Raw genomic sequence first — 23,875 nt, forward strand, 5'->3', positions numbered from 1 at the left:
AATATCTGTGAAATGCTTCAGGCCTCACATACTATAAGGCAGAAGTTTAAGGGAACATCAGTGTAGAAGGTCTCACCTCCTACTCATCTGAGGAGGAAGACTGGCACCCACTTCTGACAAGAAAAGTCAACTGACAACCCCACAGGATGAGGGAGACAGAAAGAGGTGAAGGAAACCACCTTTTTCACTTGGACATTGAAAATAATTGGACATTAGTTTCTCAACGTAGCCCAGATGTGGATGGCTGCAAATTACAGGTGAATGTGAATTTTAAACCAAATCATTTATGCATCTCAATCATCTTTTTCATTATTGTTAGGAATCTGCATCTGCACACCTGAATGCTAAAAACATGTACATATAAATTACTTAGAACTATGATTTTAGATCAGTCTTTAATTTCAAGTAAGTGCCACCCATAATCCTCTTGTACAAAATGAGTTATTTTGTACATACTCAAAACACTCCAACATCTAACTATTTGTACTGCTTACACTGCTCACACTGCTATCGACCTGGTGAGAAAAGCTTTTACCTTCAGGTTTTGCAGACTTTTATTACTACAACTGCATTGGTAAAGATATGGTTCCTATTAAAGTTCACAAAGTAATGCAGACGTACAGTTCTCTAACAGAGTGGTCTTCGAATCAGGCTGCACATATTTGCACATGGGTCAACATTCAGGGAGAAAACTCCCTATTTTCAAGGTCTAAAGCCTCAACTTCTTTTTTCTACAGCAATAATGCAGTCTGATGTGCACAGTCTGATTGATGGTAGTGGGGAAGTTAGTGATGGATACCCCCATTTGGTAGAAGCTGTATTACTGAAGTGGCTCCTTCTTTGAAGCCAAGAGTGAAAAATCACTAACAAAGTGAAAAACAAAGCCTCTGCCTATTTTACTGCTTTATACTGAACATCATTATATACCATTTTGAAGCCATCTCTCATCTTTTAAAAATTAATACAGCAAATGAAATTAATAGAAAGTGTTTCAATGTCACTTCTACTTTGCACACTTTTTAAAGCGTACTATAAAATATGCTGGGTCCTCGTATCCATAATTTAAGCAAGTTTATTCTAAAGAAGGCTTTCTGACGACATATTCAGAGCATAATATAAGCAAAAGCCATACCTAATGTACATATTAGGCAAAATAATGCTATGTACATCCAAAATAAGTGTCTGAACTGTTTTTACCATGACTTATTCATACACTCAGTACTGCTTTCATTTCCTCTATGAAAACATCTATTCAAAATATTTGTTTCTCGTTCCATCACCTCTCCACTGCTAAGTAAAATGAATAACACGATTATCATAAACATGCATCTAATTCATTTTGCCTTGCATAATACAGCATGTGAGAGAAAAGGTTTTCCTCTTGTGTCTGTGGAGGAAGAAAAGGTATTACTTCATAATTTTGTAATGGGAATCCTGCTCATAGTAAATCATAGTAAATGAGATTTTTGTTTAGTTTTGTGTATTTCAGATCTCTTTGGCAGGTCTAGCTCATATTGAGGGTTTAAACTTCAGTTCTTATCTATGCCTACATTTTGGCCAAAACTGGTCAGATTAATAAAAGAGACCAAAAATGTCACCGAATCCCCACACCTGACTATAATTTCCCAGTAATTATTCCCCACTCTTTCTCCACGCTGACAATGTAAGTTATACTGACAATATAAGTTATTCTCTTTTATTTAATCAGACTTCTCTCTTTTGAAGGGCAGATGTTTCCCCACTACTATGGCAGAATGTCTTTGTTTCCTCCCCAACTGTAGAGACAAATGACGGTACAATAAACTCTGGCAGTTTGCCTCGCTGTTACTTGGTGGAGACAAGTCAAACTGTTTCAGGGAGTATTTAAATATTTCAAAATTCAGAACAACCCCCTTGAAACTATCACATTATCTGCAGACAGGCTGACATTCACCCCAAAGTTCAGCTTGTGTTCTAAAAATCGACTGCAATAACACTTCTGCTCTACACAGTTCTCTTACCAATTTAAGTAGCGGCGAAATAGCACCAGGAGGCAAAACAAATCTAATTTGATTTACATACAAAATTGAAATAGCTTGCTGGACTCTTGTAGCAATGTATAGTCAGTGTTAAAACGTGAAGAAGCTGACCTTGATGTTGCTGAGTCATATAAAAGACATTTTTGCCTTTGGAACAGAGCCTTCAACATGGCTCTATGAATGCAATATACTAACATTTAATAATAATTTAAAAAAAAAAAAGACAGGATAGGAAAGAAGAGATACCTTCCCCTGGCAAGGGGACCACAGCAAACTTAGCTCCACAGCTATTGCTATGTAGCCACACTCTCCTAATGTTAGGAATAGTTAAAAATATCACACGAGGAGGAAATGTCCAAAGCAAGACAGGACAGTAACTTATGTGAATTTGCAGCAGAACTGAGAAAGATATGTCTGTGAGAGACACTACTAGAGAGTGAGAGATATGAGCCTGGTATGATTCAGAATGTAACTCACCTTCTCTGCTGACACATCCTTCTGAGGTATTCAGTGAAGACTGTAATTACAGCTGATGTTGGATTCATCAAAAGATTCAACATATCAGCACATAAAAATAGAGCCTATAGGTTAGCCACAAAAGGTAGATCAATTCTAGAACTTACTGAAGGTGAAAACTAAATTAGTTAATGGCAGGATATAAATAAGATTAGTTCCACAAACTTATTAAGCTCACACTTTAAAACAGTCTTTTTGATACAGCAAGTGGACTCTCAGGGAACAGGAAGGTCTTGGTTTCCCTTCACAAAAAAAAGAACTAACAGGGACTTGGACTGCAAAGAAAGGACTAAAGATGTGATTTACAATGTCTGTGATGAATAAGAAATTGTCAAATTGTTCAGACTGATGAATAGAATGAACTGTGAATGGGAGACAATTTTTTTTTTTTTGCTAGAGAAAAATAATATCTGAGTGAAATGCAGAATGAAGTAAAAGACAATAAAGGCCCTAAATACAAATCCAAGGAGGAAGAGATACAGGACAAATCACTGTGTTGCAAAAAAGGAAGTTTACAACCATCACCTTATTGTGTATTCTAAGCCAAAGGTATTAGGGTGGTTGGGTACAGACCAAGTGAGTAAAGAAAACCTTAACATGAAGAATTTGATTGTTTATTGGACCTAGCTTTTACTGGCAACTCCCCTCACTCAGAAACATCTTATAATAATATTAAAAAAGCAAGTGTGAAGATAATTTGCAATATCTTCTGTTTCATAGAAAAACTAGAAGATATTTTGAGGAAAGAAAGCAAGAGGGAAAATTTTTGTCAATGGCACTATTTGTTATTTCTCTAACAAAACCCCTCAAAGGCCAGAATCTGCTTAGCTTCTATAGTAATTCTATAGTAACTCATTTTGCCAATGAAAATGTTTGAGTACAGAGATTTATTTTTATTACTGTGTTATCTGCATCATGTTTCTTGGATGTTAGTCTAATTGGATGAAAAGTATCTTATTTCCTACCACTTTCAATATCTAGGACTAACTGATCAGAGTTATTTCCTCTTCACCTACTCAGAGAATTATTAACTATAATATGAAGAATGACAGAAATCCACCATCTGTTTGGAATAGTATAAATAGTAATATAGTGTCAAAAGCATCCTAGAATACATATACACACACACACACACACACACACACACACACATATATATATATAAATATAATCAGCCTAAAAACAGGGTAATTCCTTAACACTTAGCTGGTATTGATTAACCCCAACTGAAATAATTGAGTTTCTTCAGGATCATGGCATGTTCTTCCCTTTAACAAAATGCATCAGTTTTTAGTAGAAGCAGATTCTTTTAAAGGAATATAAAAACAGAAAAAAAGCTCCATAACAGTAGAGGTTCATGTTTATGACTATTTTGTTCCAAGGGAGGGACACAGTCCTCCAGAATTTGAGAGTGAGCACTCCACAGAAAATACTTTTGTATTTCACCAGTTTTCTCTTAAACAACAGAGCTCAGATTGACACTGGACAGCACACTGTTCAGCCTATTTTGATATTGCTTATAAACTACATTTTTTACTATTTCTCTTGCTGAAACTGGCAGAATCACTTACAACACCCAAAGTTATTAATCTTATACTTCAGAACACTTGCCCAGCTAATGTTATACGTAAGATATCCCAACTCTTGTGAATCATAAGAGTTCCATACATAAGACCTCATCCTACAAATAATTTAATTCAGAGTTTAGTTCCTCACAAAGCCACTTGTGTACAACCTAATCAAACCTTTACATGACTGGAACTTCCACAGGAATAATCACTTTTTCTGCTTATTTTGCAGTTCTAAGCTGTAGAAGCAGTACATTTGAACCTATAATTTGAAGTTATAATAATATTATATAGTTCCTAACTGAGTGCAAAAGACTTGGGAGACTGTATTTAACTTCCTGTTTTGATAAGACTGCTATAGGTGTATTAAAACAGGACTTACATAAGTGGATAACATATTCCTGTTCAGGAAGTCACATTTTTCTAACATATTGAACCTCTCTGTTTCTGTCAACTCCAAAAGCTCCAACATTAAAGTCTCTCTTATGACTCTCTCCTAACAAACAAGCACAGCCTTTGTGGTTGTTAATAAAGTGACACCTGCTACAACTCCAGTGTAATGCTCTTAATGAAAGATTTTATCGCTGTTCAATGAGAAATGATGCCAACACCAGTGTTAACTATTGCTGTGAGAATGTTTTCTAACTTTTTAAACTGGATTCAAATTTTGTATTTTAAGTAAAACTGTGATAGAGGTGTATCAGTTGAACTGGAATAATCATATAAACTGTTATTAACACTAACAATTGGGTCATAATTATAACTTTCTGTCATAACGAGGCATTATGAATAACATTTATACAACACATACCTATCTAATCATGATAGATCAAAAAATGTTTGCCATTCATATTAAGATTTGTGTCATTTTACTAAAATGGTGTCACTACCTATGACCAAGTATGATATGGAGAGAATCTTACTGGCATGAAATGTTCCATGAAAAATACATACTAAAAAGTAACACAGCTCATAAATGAGGAAAAGAAGAATGATTTGGAGCAGCAACAGAAAGCATGTGTTTGTAAGAAGAATGTAAACTTCTCCTACACGGGTATTTGACTAGAACCAGGCTTCCAACAAAAAATATGTCTTGTTTTCAGACAGCAAGATTCAGTATTATGGCCTGGCTCAACCAAACAACGAAATTAAACACTTTAAAATCAGCTGGTAGACACATACTGCCTTAACTCTGCAAAACAGCTTTACATGCAAAACTAATTAATGGGTCAATTCTTAAACTCTCTGTATCCTGTAATTGTCTATTTTAAAATGTCATGGAAGGCACTGTAAATTAATAACATTAAATTTAGGTTAATATACTAATATATTATAACAAGATAATTATGTCAAAGTTTATCATCAACAGTCCATAATAAAAAGTTATGCTCAAAAATAAAACTTACTATTTAAGTTTAGACTGCATAATAAAGTATTAGCAACAAAAAAATGTTAATTAATTTCTAATTCTCTATTCTTTTATTTAGATTTCATGAAGGTTGATTGGACTTGATCCATCATTTTACGGAAAATTAATTATTTCAAATACATGCACCACTTTATGCAACCTGCCTGATTTGCATTGAGGAAAATTCAGCAGAAGTAATTGAGGCACAAGCAAATACTGGCACTGACTGAACTCAATTTTCATTCCAAATTTCTGCAAAATCCCAAGACACAACAATATCAGATGCAGGGGGAAAACAAACAAAAGCAATGTGTAAAGGGAACATGAAGAGAGAATATTACAAGAATCAGAGAACAAAGGGATTGCAAAACTATTTTAGTGCCATAGATGAACAGTGAGGGCTTCATTCAGGCAAGGTGGAATAAGATATCATATGGCATCCTGACAATTGATGTCTTCATTTAAATGTAAGAATTTACATTCTAATTAGAAAGAATTTACATCTTAATCAGAGGCAGCTGTATTATCTTGTTACTGTTTTTTTCAAAGGTAATGAACTAAAGTACTGCTGTGCTTTTTCAACCAGAAACTAAATAGACAGCATACAGTGTTATTTTATAGCCTACCTGCTGTAAGTTGTTATTAATATTTTCAAAGACTAAATTCCAACAAAATCTTTTAAAATAAAAATTGTACTTGACATTGCTCGAATGATGTTATAAAGACTTGTTTAAAATATTTAACCAATACCCTTTCTAACTTATATTTTTAAGTATATGTAGTCATAAAGGTATCATTAATAAGGCACCAGTGAAGCACAAATCCATTTTAGGCTTGAACTAATACATTACAAAATTGGAAGGAAAAAAGTATTTGGAAATTTTTTTTGTTAAAGAAACAGTTCCATATATATTTCTCCATGTTGTTCACACAATGTATAAGGAAAAATCAATTAAAACATCATTTTTGTAGCTCATGTGTAAGTGCACTTTTAACTGAGGCCAAACTGAAGTGTTTTAGGTGCTTGTTCCAAAGGATGAGTCCTGCCAAGGAATACAGAGTTCCTTTTAGAGGCATTTTTAGACATATGAAATCATAGCTTACTAGTTCAGCCTAATTACATATTTTTGGGCTCTTGCACAATTTCAAGAGTTTTGATATCAATATACAATATGCAACTGCTGTTGGGAAACTTTAAGTGTACAAGAGTGCAGCAGAAAGTAAAGATATTTTTTTCTCCTATGAAGAAGTTAGACATGGCCTGAGAAGTTCCTGGTTTAGTTCCAAGCTCAGCAAAAACTAAGTCTGGAAAAAATTCTTTTCACTACTATTTTGTGTCTCCACATTTGTAAGATCTCTCTCTCTCAGCTCTATGTCTATTCAGAATGGAAATAATTTTGAGGCAAGATCATTTATCGCTACAAACTGTGCAATGTTCAATTAAATTGGATACATCCCTGAAGAGTACTGATTTAGGATGCACAGTCTTCCATCATACTGGCTCTTCCTTTGAACTCTGGAAACATTTTGTGTATTTTCATGTATCTCCTATTAATAACAAAACCCCCCCAATTTGGAATCTTTCACCAACTTAGAAAACTAGGTGGAAATTAGTGAAAAAAACCTAATTCATTTGCCTGCTCATGGGTTAATTGGCACCAACCAGAAAGACTCACATCCTGAGATGGACAAACATACTGGCAGAATGTCTGAATCCCCAATGTGCTGATGAAACACAAAGCACTCAGCTGGAGAAATGGAAAGGGCCAGTTTTCAGACAAAGATTTGCCAAGCCCATCCCTCTGTGGCAAACAACAGAACAGGTATTGCTGGGCATTCTTCTTCAGTGGAGGCAACTTCTGCTGGCCTGCACGTGACTTCTCAAACCCAGTCCCTCAGAATGTGGATGGAGAATGGAGAGCCAAAGAATGCAGAGGGTTTTTTGGTTTTTTTTTGGCTTACTGCTTCAGGCTGAATATCTGTGATGACAGACCAAATTTACGTCACATCACCACTAAGTACTCAAAAGATACGATTAAGAAAACAAGGACAGGAGAGCACAAGTTATTCATCCTCCTATACAATAAGGAACATAATAAGTACATCCCAAAGATATACTACAAAGTCTGTTTTTTTCTTGATCTTCATGGAATTGTAGAAACACTAGGGCTGGACAAGACCTCCAAAACCACTTAGTCCACCCATAAATTCAGCACTGCCGAGGCCACCACTAAACCATGTCCCTCAGTGCCACATCTACACGTGTTTTAAATACCTCCAGGAGTGGTGATTCCATCCCTTCCCAGGGAAGCCTGTTCCAATGCTTGGTAACTGTTTTGGTGAAGAATTTTTTCTTAATATCCAATCTAACTCCTCCAGTGCAACTTGAGCTGCTTCCTCTCATCCTGTCACTTGTTACTTGGGAGAAGAGACTGAGAGCCACCCTTTTACAGTCAAGAGAGGAAAAGAGGCCCCAGAAAACACTTAACTTTTGAAGACAAGGCTGAATAAAAATTTCTCACTCTTGAGAGATAAAGCAGATCAATCAGACTTTCTGACCTGACAGAATTTTCAGAAAACTACAGCTAAATGAAGCCAAAGGACTCATGCAAAATTTCTACTGGAGACCCTAATTGGTCTTTGAAGACATTTCTGATTCCTCTTTTGAACTCTTGAGAAATACAAACCACTACACGAACAACCAAAACAACCTCTTCCCCCGGTATTTTAAAATATTTTCAAGTAATATCACATAACATATTCTTAGGAATGGAAAGATATCTGACAAAATTATCAGCATTATCTTCTGGTATTAATTAGAACACCATTTTCATTTTGATAACTGCTTTACTTGCATAACTCTAATTTGTTTCCAACACCTTGTTCTAGATTAAAGGGTCATTTTTTTCCAAAAGCTATCAGTTTCCAGTAATACAATTTAGTATCACAAGCCTAATTTACTGCATTTTTTTCAATCACTTTCAAATTTTATCACCCCTTCTTACGTTCCATTTAAATCTTGAAACTATGCTAAAGTTGGTTTTACTAACACTGGACTGTAGCAATGCTTCACTGATACTGAAATCAACCCAAACATACAGCTTATTTTAATAGTTCCTTCTCTGAAATGAAAGAGAATCTGAAGGTCTTATTGAACTCACTTCTGTCACTTAACCATCTTTTAAAATTTCAGCTCCCATGTATTTTGTAATTTCATGATTCATCATTACCAGCCTTTTTTTCTTAGCAGTATTAAACCAAGAAGACTTTGCCCTGTTCCTACCTATGGTTACTGTAATAGTCATTTTTTAAAACATGGTCTTTATGTGTAAGTTAACTAATTATCTGAGCATGCAAGACAGTGCTTTAAATTAAAATATAGGTTAAAATCCAATAAAGGTAGCTAGTGAAATGCAACATCCTTCAACATTACTGTCTTACTATTGTGAGGTAACCACAAAATTAAAAATGTACTGAGTTTCACAGTATCACTGATTTTATACATTGGAAAGCATCTAAACAAACACCTTTAAGTATATTTTAATCAGTACTCTAATAGTTTTTAAAATACTTGGAAGACAGATTTACACACTGACATCTGTAAGTATCAGAACACAGATAACTGCAGAAAATGCAATGTACATTTTTTTCAAAGAGAAAGACTAAGGACTTCCACATTACAGTAAATCTATTAATATTTTAGACGTATCGCTATGCTATTAGTACACATGTAAATATAACCTGTTATTGCAGCTCTGGTTTATAAAACAATCATTTCAGACAGACATCATTTTTGTCACTATGAAGTCACATTTCAAAGGTTTCAAAGTAATATTACAGGGGTTAAAATACACCACAAAGTTCAATCTCATCATTCCATATGTTCCTTTCTGAAGTGGTATTTTAATTTCATGTTTTCTTCTTTGGAGTACATAGTATTACTATTACTCCTCCATTTTTTTTTCTATTTTAAAGTAAACACATTAAAAATGACAGTTAAAAAAATGCCTTGTAAAGTTATTAGTCAAAGTCTGAATTTTTTACTTAAGTAGTTCTGTAGATGACTAAATAGTCCATTAATCTTGAAAATAATTTTTTCTGGAGTAAGATTATAGATCTAGGCCTCAGGCTGTTATTATAAAAGCAGGACGTATGTAATGTGCAACATTTTGAACATGGGATTAAACCTGGGATTAATCTAGATTTACATTTAAATTGACTTTAACACCAGCAGGAGTTCTGTGTTAATTCTGGGTGCACAGTCAGGGGGGCAGACTGAGGCCAGCTGAGAGCAAACCACTGTGACTTCTACCTTAAGGTCAGGTTTTGCTGGGAATATCTCATTTAGTTATTGGCTCAGCTATGTATCCTGCACTCCAGCCACTCTGCTGGAGCTGGAGAGGATGGAACTACATGGGCAGCATCAGTTCCCTCAAGTTTTTAACAGAGTGGAGGTTTTCTGTGTTTCCCAGCTCTGTTGAACCAGGAGCTGAGCAAGGCACAGCCAGTGCTTTGCAGAGGAAGCGTTTCATGAAGTTTAAATTCGTGCCTGGCACAGAGCCCTGGGGGTGGCAGACAAGTCTCTGTGAGGTTAATCTTGAGAAAGGTCCAAGAGCCATTTCCACACCAGAATTTCCAGCCATAGGATTCCCTGCAATTCATGCTGAAGGAAAGATTACAGTGTGAAAACCCCTCGACGTCTCCACGTGTTGTGACTGTTTTTAATCAGAGGCATCGTGAGTAAGAGAGAGAGAGAAATCGTACCAGCAATACAGGACTGATCAGGGGGAAAAGATTTGTTGTTCAGTTAAGCAAAAAGCTCAAATGGAAAATGTTTTGCAGGGATTTTTCAGGGAGTGATTCAGAGTCCAGCCTAATGGACTCTGTTTTTTAAATTCAAATGGAGATCAATTAACTTGGCTTCACTTTGCAGCAGAGATTAGAATATATTCATACAACTTTTCAAGCATTGGTCCAAGCCAATGAATGTCTGTATTCTACAGAAACCCCAGTACAAGGAATTCAGAACATAAAGTGAAAAGTATTTATTTATATTACAGGTATCTTGGGAAAAAGGACTAGCAACATGAATCCTCCATACAGACTGGGAGAGAGATTACACAGGAGCTTTTTAGATTCACAAACACATTAGGAAGTTTACTCTCTCACCATTGAACGTACATGCCACCTACCTTAAATTATGATTAATTGATTATATATTTGTGCATTTTGGCAGTGATATAGTTTAAGAAGAGATAAGAAGTAAAAACACAGCAGTTGATGTAACAAGTTGAAAAACAGTTGAATGAAGTAGATATTAGTGAAGAAGTGGAAGGAACTGAGAGAAATGGCTTAACTATATTATTAGAGGTATTTTGTTTTACTAATTTCCATTATTAGAGGTATTTGATATTTCCACACTCTCATGCTAAGTGTATAACTACTTAATAGTTAAGATACCACTTTTTAGATTTATCCAGTGTCTCCAGCAAGTTTTCAATTTATTCCACCTGGTAAATTGTTTTTTTTTTCCTATCTCTGCTTGTTCCCATTCTGCTTACAGACTTCTAAAAAAATTGGCTTTGGTTTTGAATATATTCAAGTGTTCTTTGAGTTCATATGAATGATTAAAACTCATTTTGACACACTTTTGGTAACACTTAAATTTGCTGTAGCTATACTTTAATTTAATTCCTCTCTTCATTGTTTGTTAACACAATAAAACTGTGTTTGACAGAGAAGAATAGGATTTAATTTATATTTACTGCTGATCTCTTCCTAATAATCACACTGTTAAGGTCTCACTTGCTGTTTAATTACTTAACCTCATTTCAAAAAATGTCATGGTCCAAAGGGTGGTTTTTCTAATAAAGTGAAGTTTTTCAGTGTATCTAATATCCAGGTGGTGTCTGATATAAGTCTGTATCCAGCAGTTCAAAGTGTAAATCAAACACAATTTACTGTTCTCATAGTAGGCTAAGCATTTTTGAAAAGTGAGGCACACCAAAACGGTAAAAAGACCCCGAGTGGCCATTTAAAAATTTAAAAACAAATTTCAAAAATGCCAATTTTAAAAGCAGTCACACTTATATTCTGCTATTATGACCTGGAAAAAGAGTAGCATATTCCTTGGCTGAGCACTCATCCTATTCCCCCTTTCCTGTGAAAAGGGTAGCAAAGAGTTTGGCTATGAAACGCGGAAATATTTCTTTTCTCCACACTGAAGAGCAGTAGAATCTCTACTAAATAGCAGGAGAGTTGTGCACAGCCCAGGCTGGGGAATAAGCTATCTTAAAAAATGCACTTGGGGCAAGAAAAGGGCTGCTTCCTTCTGCACCAGGCCCTTAATTCATTTCTTTGGTTGACGCAAGCAGAATCATGATCAGCTGATTAATTCCTGCTACACCAATTAATTTAATATCTCCCAGGCTTTCTAAAGAACAATTGGCTTTGTCCTCCCTCCTCTCAGTTTAGCCTGAGGTCTGTGGGGTTTATTTTGTTCAAAATCCCACTGTGGATCTGAGCAATTGCCTGCATTATTGACAGGTTTATTTCTGCCAAGTCAAACTGAAGAGAGTTCTGGTAAAAGTCAATGTTTTCTGACTCCCTCATGGTATTAAAGACACAGAGGCAGGCTGAGAACAGGATGGCATGACAGTTTTACTCTGAGGAAGGAAAGATGTAGTTGTCTCAATATCCTGTTCAACACGGACACAGGCTGGAAGTTGCCCTCTTCTAAGGGAATTAGAAGTCTGAAGTCTTTGAACACACTGTTACCTCCATTCTTACACGTCAGAAGACTGAAGCCTGGTTTCAAACCTAAGCTGAGACCTAAGAAACATCCATCCTAACTACTATTTTGGGTTTAGTTACTTAGGAGAGCATGACAGAATATACTGGAACCAACTAAGATGCCTGTAGGAATAAAAGCTAACGCTTACTGCTTGAATTGATCCATGGACATTCTGCTTATTATGTGCAGATCAGCCACAGCTCTGAATGGTAAATATGGCACATTGAGCTGGTGTGTGACCATGCTACATCTTCCTTTCATATACCAGTACAGATATAAATGATCCTTTATTCCTACTGTTTCCTAAATTACATCCCAATGCCCAAACCCAAGCATGACGGATGCATAAGCACCACAGTATGATCAAATTCCTACAGCAGTCTGAAGAGAAGATCAAAATACAACTTATTTTCTAAAAGGTACTGATGTATTTTAAAATTTTAAAATGTTCAGGAATGTCCAGGAATTTTAAAATTTCCTGAACATTACTGACCTGTCTCATCCTTCAAAGTAAATGAACTGTTAGATTCGTTCTTGGTGCTGCGGCTGAATCAGACAAAAAAAATCTGAATCACCTCTAGGTCATGGACCCAAACTGCTCACCAAAGAGACAGCAGTGGAAGTCCATTTGGACCTGAGTCATTAAGCACATGGTGGAACACTTGCTGTACATATTCATTGTACATAAAACCTACCACAATTCATCAGATACTTTGGAGTTGGTCACGTTGTAGAGCACAGATTAAGGAAAAAGTAGAGAGCAATTAACCCATTTCAGTCCTAATGATATTAACTAGAATAACAGTTTGTACAGATTTTATTTTTTAAATTGGTTTGTATGTTCAGAATTAGGAAAGAAAATTTGATTAAAAAGTTTTGAAAAACAAACAAAACTGAAAACAAGCTTTTAAAAAATCATTACACCCCTCCATATTAAACTGCTTATTTAAGCTTTCCTCTGCCAGTTACTATTGTCAAAATATACAGCAGTAGTTAATAAGACAAGACTAGACTTAACTGTTGGCTTTCATAATAAAACATGAAGATAAAAATGAGGCTTGGTATAATTTATAAGAGAGAAAATGATGTACTAAAAGCAAGACACTAAATCAATTTTAAACACCAAACACAATTTATGTCTGACTTTAAAACTCATCCTCCAAACATTAATCTAGACAAAGGCCAGAAACTGAATGAGGCATAATTTGTGAAACTGATACCTTTCATCATAACCTTTAGCTGAAAAGGTCATTAGATATATTATATCTAAGTGAGCAGCTTATCCCTGCTTCATTACTGATAATTAAGGCAAGTAATATTTTCTTGACAGTAATGTGTCCAGTAAGAGATATCGTCTAGTTTGCATAAACCAGACATTAATTACCAGACTAGTATCAGAGATAAAAAAAATTAAGTACCTGTGTAACATAATTTCATTATTTTTTCTTCATTTCCTTAAAGAATTAGCAGGCTCAGAAACATAATGAGCATATTAAGAAATCCATTTTCAAGCATTTATTAAAATCCTTATTACACATTACACAAATATATTTTTGCACATATATAAACCAAAAATGAAGGCATCTTGAAATACCCACATAATTGAGATATTTTGTCATCCCGCTTCACACGGCAACATTCGATGGTGAAGTACAGTTATCAAATAACAGGTTCCTATTTTGGACTTCATTTCAAATGTTAAGGCTTTCATAGAAATGCAATCACAAACGAGTCCAAGACCTCTGCTCTGCAACTTCAACTCGTGTAAAGGCTGTTTCACCTTATTTGCATAAGTGGTAGTTTTGATGTTACACGGAACAGAGTGTGGATCAAGTATCCATGTGAGGATGACAACTTTGCCACTCAGATCATAATCTATTTAACCGGTCTCATTTCTCAGCAGAAATGACTTTCAATGTTTTTAAAAGCTATATTGCACAGTGTTTAACAGAAGAAAGGAGGATTAATTACCTGTAATGGTTCACTCTCCAAGGGATGTTACCTACCATACTTCACTCTATGATAACCCAGGCAAATGTTGTCTAGAGGGATTTTACCCCGCAGTCAGAAGGGGTAAATGCTGTTGTCACTCCATGCCTTGCAGAAGCCACAGAAATCATACCTTATCCTTTTTTCCCTTGAACTCCTCTTCCCATGAACATTTGCATCATGGGGGCTACAAGTAGGATTTCTCCAAAAGCATCATTAATTTAGAGGAAAGTCCAAGAGTCCCTTGTTGGACAGGAATTGGCTTCATTGTTATCACGAAGCCTGCTCCCTACCAGACAGAATGAAACTATGAGGTGGTCTCAAAAGAAGATTCCCTGGGCTTTCTAGGGAAAAAAATGGCCTTAAAGGTCAAAGTTAAGGTAGAAACAAGATGGATGGGAAGGAGAGGAGGAAGACTGTCACAGAGCCCTGTGGCAATGAAAAAAAGCTGTCCTTAAAAAGCAGGTTAAGCTGTAAGAGATTTATAGAAAGAGCCGTCTCTCTGTCTCTGCTACGTGGCATATACAAAGTATGGAAAGGATTGACACAACCCCTACACAGCTTTTGGAGAAGGCAGAGTGCATTTCTGAGTGCATTTCTGCTCCAGACACCTTGTGGATGTCTGTAGGGCATCAAATGGACACAGTCAAAAACAGTCAGAGGAGCACTTCTACTCATGTTATTTGTGCACATTATTCTGAAACGGTTAATGTATTAAGTTGACTGACAATGTGTTATCACCATAATCATTTGTCAGAAACAGACCTTAAATCCTGGAAAGTTAATTGAAAGATCTGTTTCGTGATAACCATCCAATGATAAAACAGCATGAAAGCTAAATTAAGGCAAAATGGGTGAGTACGTGGAAAAAACCAACGAAGAAATCTTTCAGCAGCAATTGACATTATTAAAATTATGATCTAGTCTGTTTTTGAAATTTGCAATATGCAAAATAACCATTTTGCATCAAACACAGAATCATTATTTGGGTTGAAGGAAACGCAGGGAAAGTGAGGGTAAGACAATGACCATGCCTGTATATGCTGCCCCCTTCACCCCTGAGGTGAGACCATCTGCAGTTGTAATGAACGGTTCTTCTTCCTCCCCAAGGACAAAGATCAACTGATAACAGTGAGCTTGTGAGATAAAGTTCTGTGAACTTGTTTGGCAGTTGTGATAGTCCGTAGAGTTGCAAGTCCATGTTGCAGCTCCACCTTTAGGTGAGACCACATGACGTTAATGGCCAAAGCACCACGAACGCAGAGAAAGCCACGAACCTCAGTCTCTGTGAGTACTAGTCAGACTCTGGTCCAGATGCTGGGTACAGGCTAATTACAAGTCCAACAGAAAGGTAACCAAAGTGATTACATTTAAGGAGGAAGTTCACCTAAACTGGAAAATATTGTCACTTCAACCCCAAATAAAGCTATTGATGCTCTCATTGAAAACTGGCTATATTCATCTGTGCAATCTTGCCAAACTTTCTTGTGACAGCAGGACCCAAAATAGCATTTTCCATGGCAGATGGCCAGAATATTTCTGCCTTTTCTTTTGGATCAACTCCTTGTCATGGCCTGGTTACCTGTAAGCTAAAACACCACAGGCAGTGGCCATCTAACAGCATGGACCAAAGCAACGCTCACACCATGACTTGCTACACCCCTCATGCCATAAAACACTTGTGCTTGACTACTTTGTACCTTTCTTTAATCCCAGAGAAACTTTGATAGTGGATCTTCTTGTTAAAATTTACCTCTAATGTTTTGGTAAAACCTCAAAGAACTCTAACATCTCACGGACTGAAAACCAAGACAAAATCCCAAATTTTAATATTCTATTTTGGCATCTCCTGTGATGGAAAACGTCCTCATTCTTTCCAGTTTCTTGGGTAAAACAAGTGACAGCAACCATTGGCACCTGGCAGACAAAACAACTGATGTTACTTTTACCCTAAGTATCCTGAATTCAGTCCTGAAGTTGTTGATTGGCCTCCAAAAGCTTTCTAAATTAGAACTATCGTTCTTTAATTTGAGAACAGAACTGCTGAGTTAGTGACATGTAAAACATTGCTCATTGGTGTCAGCATTTGTAGGATTATGGCATATGATACTGCAGATGGCTATTTATTTATAAAGAATAACACTATTTCAGTACTGAATTATTCATATGTGGTGTAATATTGACAAAAATCACTTGCGTGTATATCCTGAAACATTTGCTGTTTTCTGTGCTGTTACAAATAATGACTTCATCCATCTGGTTTTACTCTGTATTTTGGTTATAAAATGATCTGAGTAAAAACACAAATCAATCTCTTGCAGCCTGTTCATAGAATCAGTATCTTTTAATGCATAATCATATAGAAAACAATTTATTAATATCTCCTATATGCCAACAAAGGAACTTGTTCTCTTAACTGCTATTTTCCATTTTGCAATACATAAATCTTCAGAGTGAACTTTGAAAATTTGAGTTTATGGGTTCTGGCTGTAATTTGATTGTGAGATCTGTATTTTTTATTTTTTTTTTGGTACAAGAGTGAAACTGAGGCCCAAAGTAAACTGAAGTAAATAATTCCAATTATAAACAAAGCTACTTAAATATTTTCAAAAGATAGAAAACTACAAAAAAAATAGAAAGTCTAGGTTTTCTGTCCCACTGAACTGAATATACACTTGTTCATGATGTTATAACTCATTGCTCCTAAAAGTTTTGTCTTCATCTTTGTACTTTCCTTAAAGCAAGGAAATTTTTTTTTGCAGGCAATACAGTTGTATATATTAATTCTAATTTTGCTGCATATTTTCATGTAAGAGAAAAATTGAGAACAAAACCCTCATAACGACAGGTGTAGAAAAATGTAGAAAAATGGGAAGTGGGAATGAAAGATAAAGGATTTCAAAGGTGATAAGGAAAACAGTCTTGGAGGCACGTGGAGAGACTAAAGGGAAGAAGGAGAATGGAAAACCCCCCTCATAAATCCACCCATTTTCCCTTTGTAATATCACAATACATTTTACAGGTCTTTTTTTTTAGCTTTCTTAAAATGGAGCTGAGAGTGTGTTACATTTATACTCTTCTTCTTTTCCCAGAAAAGATCAGATCATGAAAACCATAATCCAAAATCTCTCCAGTAATTGCTGCTTCGGGACTTGGGCAGAGCATCCATAAACAACCACTCCTGAGAGCAGTACAGTGTGAAGCCAACTCTATATTTCTTCCAGTGTATAACTTTGTACCTCTGCCTTAGGAGGAAGCAGGCCTTACGTACATTTGAGAAATGCATTTCGGCATGAATTTCATTGTGAACACTGATTAACCTATCCTAAGGAAATTTTACCACTGTCACTGAGATAGTAATGCAAACATCAGTAATTTTCATTTAAATATCAAGTCCACCTTTTAACTGTAAATTGACTCTGGAAAAGTTCTGGATCTGGAGTGCTTAATAAGACTAATAAATTTTCTATAATGTATACAGATTGTTCATTTTTTATCCCAACAATTTGCTTAAAGTGATAATTTCATATCATTCCAGCAGACACAGTAACTTGTTATTTTTACTAATATTTTATTGTTCTTACTTTCCATCTATTTCTTTTTGATTTGGCAGTTACCATGACATGTTATTTTTCTAAGAGTGTTATTAATAGATATAATGGAATATTTTTTCAAATAAGAAATGTAATGCCAGAAACCTGGAGAACCTCAATAGATACAATGGAATATTTTTTCAAATAAGAAATGTAATGCCAGAAACCTTGAGAACCTCACTGGAGATCAAAGGTGTAAACTTATGCTGACAACTCCTCCTAATAAGTCTTTGCTTTTCACAGCTCACCTCAGAGTAAGAGGCAAAAATTACCATTTTGCGCTCAAAATGCTACCACTACATCTTCAGGTTCTCAAATCTTAATTCAGAAAGGGCAAAATTCAAATTTAATTTATTGCCCAACTGGGGAGAAAAGCTCCCAAATCCAGCCACTGCTGTCAGTCATAAAACCAAAGCCGCGCTTGCATAATTACTTCAGTGTTAATTTGACTGGAAAACAGACTGAACTATTCTGGATGACTGTACAAAGAACAAGAGATGGAATCAGATTTTGGTTTTAAAAGTATTCTAAGACAGACACATTATTTTTCTCTCTCCATTGTTCAGTCAAAACATTAGGCTTAAGATGTGTTTTTGAACGCTGGGGAACGATGCACGGGCTCCTGGAGGATGTTTGCAGTGGGTTTCTTCCAACATGAGCGTGCACTCCTTGTGTTCCACACTTTCCCCTGTGGCAGAAAGGGAGCAGTGAAGGGACCACTACAAACCAGACAGCTCTCCAGCAGTTTTAGGCCATGTACTCGAAAAACCGTGGTGTTTTTTTTTTTTTTTATTGTAGATTTTGACAAATGGAAAAATCGTGTCGGAAATTCTGACATCAAAACCTGCAATTTCATGCTTCGTGTATACAACCTCCCTTTAGATGTAAATACACGTGAAAGTAAATACCATTTACAATTTTTCCGCTTAAGTTCAGTACTGAGCATTTTCTCATGTTAATTATCTAGAGAAAAAAAATCCAGGAAAAAAATGGCACTTTATAAGTGAAGGACTTTGGACTTTACAGCCTATTTTCATAGGGTTCATTACATACTTGCAGCTTTGGCATCTACATTACCTTAATATGTATTTATTCTTCTTCTGCACATATGAAATTTTAACAAAAATTACCAATACTACATTAAAACATTGAAACAGCTAAACTTTTGCTTAATTTACAACAGTGACTGATACCAACCTGGAATACATTCTGACAAGAAGCCCATCTGATCTGTGAAACTAATTTCTTTGGTTCAGCATTCAAAAATGAATTTGTGTCAAACAAGAAAAATGAAACTATCCCTAAGTAATAGCAAATTTACTATATTCCAGCATCTTTAACAGTTTCTGAAACACTGCTCCAAAAAAAGGAAATTTTATTTTAACCACAGTAGCAAGTACAGCCTAAAGAATGCTTCAAATAAACAAAGTTTGGAGATCTGAGTTAATGAAGATGCACACAAGATGATAATGCAAGATTTTGTGAATATCATGAATATTTTCCTGTATAAATTTCTCACACAGCTTCTTTTAACTCTTCAAATTTTGCTTTTCAATACCAGGTTACAAAGTTCTAACTAACACCATTTTTACTCATGTACATATGATCAGAATCTTTTTTTAAGAAAGTTGGTAATCTTTTAATTATAGAAGAAAATTCAAGGAAGAAAAAAATCAAGACAAAATCTAACCCAAATTTCTGACACTGCTGAGATCAGTATGAAGAATCCAACTTCATACATGGATCTGCTCATGTGATGTAGCAAATTTGCTTTACTTAGAAAACTATTGAAAAAATTGGATTATTTATGTGATAACTTATTCCTGGCCTGTTCTTGGGATGGAGATTTCTGAATGGGGGAATTTCTGTTAGTTTTGCTGTTTACTTCCTAAACTGCAGACAAAAAAGCAGGGAAGGAACCAGCACAGAATTCAACGTGAGAATTTCTCGTTCACTTGATGTGCAGTTGAAAAATGGCAATTTTTATAAATGCAATCCCCAAACCCAACCAGTTTAGCATGAGGCTTAATGCCTGAATTTCTTATTTTGGGAAAATGTTTCAAAAAATACCCTTGTTTAATGCAAACCCATGGCTATTACACAAGCTTAGTCAACTATTTCTGTACAACACTCGGTAGGGCTGTGCAGTAACGCTCCTGTGGAACAGCTGCACTGACACAATGGGCTGCAGACGTTTTTACTGTCCTAATAATCCACATATTAAAGAGTCCCTAAATACTCATTGATGCGACAGACCATAACAACTCCCTTGGAGCTGTTTCAGTTTATCAGGTCAGTGATCTGCATACTGAGGATTCCCCAAGTACTCATTGACAGGTAGCATCTCATATACACTTGTACTAAAATAATAATTGCTTCAAAGGAACTGTTAAATCCCAGTTGCAAGAACAAATTAATTTAAAACCACCGAGACAAGCACTTTGTTTTTTTCTGAAGCTCTGACAAATCTAGACGAATTTACTAGACAAATCAAGACATCTGAGCAGAACAACCATTCTCAAATGTTATGGCTGTTTTGCATTGTGGTTAAAAATACCACCCACCTTGTTTTCAATGAATTATAATCACTACCTTTCTGCTAGGCAAGGGTGACCTAAAACCTGTCCCCGACACTGTTATAAGAGAATGAATTAAAAACCTGCTATAGAGTTAATAATCTTAATTGAAGCCTCAATTCATTGTTCCTTGTGTCCTCACTTTCTTTCACTGTGTGGTGTTTTCTCCTGTCCTCACCTCTTAACTACAACTCACTGAACCCCTTATTTTTCCCTTTCTCTTTCCTTCCACACCCCAACAAGTGTTCAGCCTTGTCAGCTCAGATCCCATTAATTTCTTACTCTTTTGTTACTTCTCACTACATTTATGCTCTACAGATAGGAGGAAAAACTAACAGTTTAGAAACCTTTGTACACAAAAGAACCTGTAGTGATTTACCTGTTCCCACCCACTGCATCATGCAATGACAACTGCTTCACACTCTAGACAACTTTCTGGCTTGATCTGATTTTCAGACAAAGCTGAGCATGAAGCATTCATGCAGACTACCAAAGAGAGTGAATGACTGCATGGAAACTGCCTACAGTCAAAATACAGCTCCTCTAAAGGCAGAAGGCCAGAAAAACAGGCTGAATCACAATGTTGAACTAGAACACCTCAGAGTCAATGCCCATGATGAACTTCAGCCTGATAATGCTATCTATCCTCTGCCATTTGGTACAGGCAGCTGTATATATCTATATAGCTCTATCTATCTATCTATATATATATGGAATTCTTCAGGGCTGTCTGATATTCCTGCTAACTCTGACATCATTTGTTCCACAGGGCTCTGAAATCAGACAGTTCAAGTATTATTTATAGGCCAATCAGGAAGCAAATCAACTACATTGCTTGTTTATGTCACTTGCTTTTTCTGACTCATTTATGTGAGGGCTACCAGGACACAGAGATCGAGCTGACATTGGTTGTCGTGTGTTTCTGAAAACATTCTTCATGAAAACTGTACTTCTAAATCAGATGAGGCCTCAATCAAATGTACATTAACAGTCAGGGGAGATGCAGTATTCCTGCAGAGAACTCAGCAGCTGAAAGCTGATAGTCAAACCAAGGAACCAAAAAAAGATGTGGAAGTACCAAAACCCCCAGACAGATCCACGACTTACATAATACTGGCTATGATAATGGACACAAAGAGATTTAATTGAAGAGATAACAGGATATCTCATAATAGTGTAACACTAACACTTAGACACTGCAAACTCAGACTGTGAGGGTTCATTTCTCAAAAGTTAAATAGCATCATAAAAATGAAGAAGAAAGCAATATTTTTTCCCTTAGAACACTCCTAATATGTATCCTTTCTCATGGGTCTGTATATTTTATATTTCCCTTGCAAAGATCTGAGTTGTTTCTCTGCAATCTTTATCATCTTGATAAATCCAGACATATTCTAAACATTACTGCAAAGATTATTTTTCTAGTCCAGTGATTTTGGTTAGGAACACCAATGTTGTTCTGCCCTTCCTTTATCCCATTTTTCACTGCTGAAGCAAACACAAACCACATCTCTTAGTTTTCAAGGTCCTTGCAATTTAACATCAATTTAAATATCACCTCTTAAACAGCAGCATTCTTACTCACTATCTGTGAAATCTATTTCTTGTTTTCTCTTCTTAGGTTTGGGATGTAAAACATTATTCTTGCTGCAGCCAAAGGATTAGAGATGGAGTCAGGGGGTGTGTATTGTACGTGTAGGTCTCTCCACAGTAAAATTAATTTTCCTTGCAGAGTCTCACTTGTAGTAGCAAACAGGGTCAAAAGACACAACTTGCAGAACTCTTCTCTAGATTTCTCTCCTGACACTGACTCTGTTTTCCTTCTTCTTTTCCCTTTGCAAAAGAAATGGGAGAAAATGCAAGGGTTTTCCTCTTCCTGTACGTCTCGGTTGTACAAGAAGTTTCTGATTGCTGCAGGACTTGGCAAAGATGAAGAAGGCAACCACACAGAGGAAAAAGATTGAAGGTTCTTGAGGGGCTGCTGGAGGAAGAGGTCATCGTAGGAAAATGGCATTTTACCAGAGAAGAAAGAGAAACTGGAACAGTTATACCATGAGCTTTTGTTCAGCTAAGACATGGGACCAGTGACAGGGACTGAGATCTGGGTTTTGATGACAGACTTAGGAGAACAAATGAACCTGGTTCACTCAACAAAGCAGCACATCACCCTTCCTACTGATGAGAAGGAACTTCATTGCAAGGGAAAAAGGGCTTTACTTTAACAGCGAGATCTACTCATCATCTGTGGTGTTGTACAGAGCCTGGCACGGTTGGGATACTAAAACCTAAACCTTTCAGCACGAAGGATGGAAGAAAAGGGGACAGAGATCTGGCAAACAGATGTTTTTCTTGTGATCTCCATTCAGCCAAGTGGTACACAGCCCTTATGCACTTGATGAGATATCCCAGTCCAGGTCCAGCAGCTCAGCACTTCACTGGCAGTGTCCCAGTCCAAAGGTCAACTGCTTCCCATTAAACAGAAACACACAGTACATTCCATGTGTGTGTGGCAGACACCTATCACTGTCCGTACAACAGAGCTTCACAAATGCTAATAATTGTTTTTAGAATGAAAGTATCCGAGCACATCAACTGAAGCTGGGTTTGCACACCTTGCACTTGCTGTCATCTACAAGACATTACATAAATATATCACTTTGTGTGTTTTGATAGAATGATAGAACGAAAACCCAGTCTCTTAACTGCCCCTCCACCCAACCTGAACTCTATCTTGGTGAAGGCATGGTCTTAGGATTACTTTGTCCATCCCTGCCCTATTAAATTTGAGAGCCTAAACATCAGGGAGAGCACACCTTGACTGTTTACCCTTGGGTCTAAACTCTACTGCACAGTCCAAGCTGCACCATGACAGACTGTTCCTTGCCAATCAGCCTCCTGTGTCCTGAGAAGGAGGTGTGGTAATCCAAATCAACAATTGTCATTTGCTACTACATTGGTAGAACTTCTGGAACTATGACAAGTCCAACAACAAGAGTCTTTATTCACTATAATATGAATGTATCTCTGATGACACACTAAGAAGCAAACAGAAGTAGATGTCCTGCGTATCAAAATACAGCAAACCCCCTCTTTAAAAATGAGCATATAGATGCTAGAATCATCATCCTGGATCTGAACTTGCAAATGAAGCCTAAATTCAAGGTGGATCAACTTACTTCTTTCTGTTGTGCACAGAAAAATCCTTAAGAGTAAGAATCCTTGGCTCTCAGTTGTTTCCTGACTCCCACTGACAATGGGTTTGTGTCCTCTTAAACCAGATTTATGGAACTAGGGTCCCTAAACATTACAGGACATGAGAACTGTGTAACAGCAGAATGACAAAATGAACTGAATAAGCAGTGATGACAGTGTCCATAAATCATCTCTCTTTCATAATCTGCAGCAAGATTTGAT

The 23,875-nt window shown here is 36.3% G+C and overlaps 1 protein-coding gene across 1 annotated transcript in view; it reads right to left on the reverse strand.

The window, feature by feature from the left end:
* Positions 1 to 17,843: 17,843 nt before the first annotated feature.
* The window catches only part of ELP4 (elongator acetyltransferase complex subunit 4), an 86,674-nt gene continuing 80,642 nt past the window's right edge, over positions 17,844 to 23,875 (reverse strand). The window contains exon 11 of the mRNA XM_039390505.1: positions 17,844 to 18,573. Coding sequence (XP_039246439.1) covers positions 18,402 to 18,573 — 172 coding nt within the window. The 3' untranslated portion in view covers positions 17,844 to 18,401. The remainder of the gene's footprint in view (positions 18,574 to 23,875) is intronic.

This window comes from Pipra filicauda, unplaced genomic scaffold (assembly GCF_003945595.2).
Source record: "Pipra filicauda isolate LSUMZ 115617 unplaced genomic scaffold, ASM394559v2 scaffold82_size2718185_pilon, whole genome shotgun sequence".
In the NCBI taxonomy this organism is placed as follows: Eukaryota; Metazoa; Chordata; class Aves; order Passeriformes; family Pipridae; genus Pipra; species Pipra filicauda.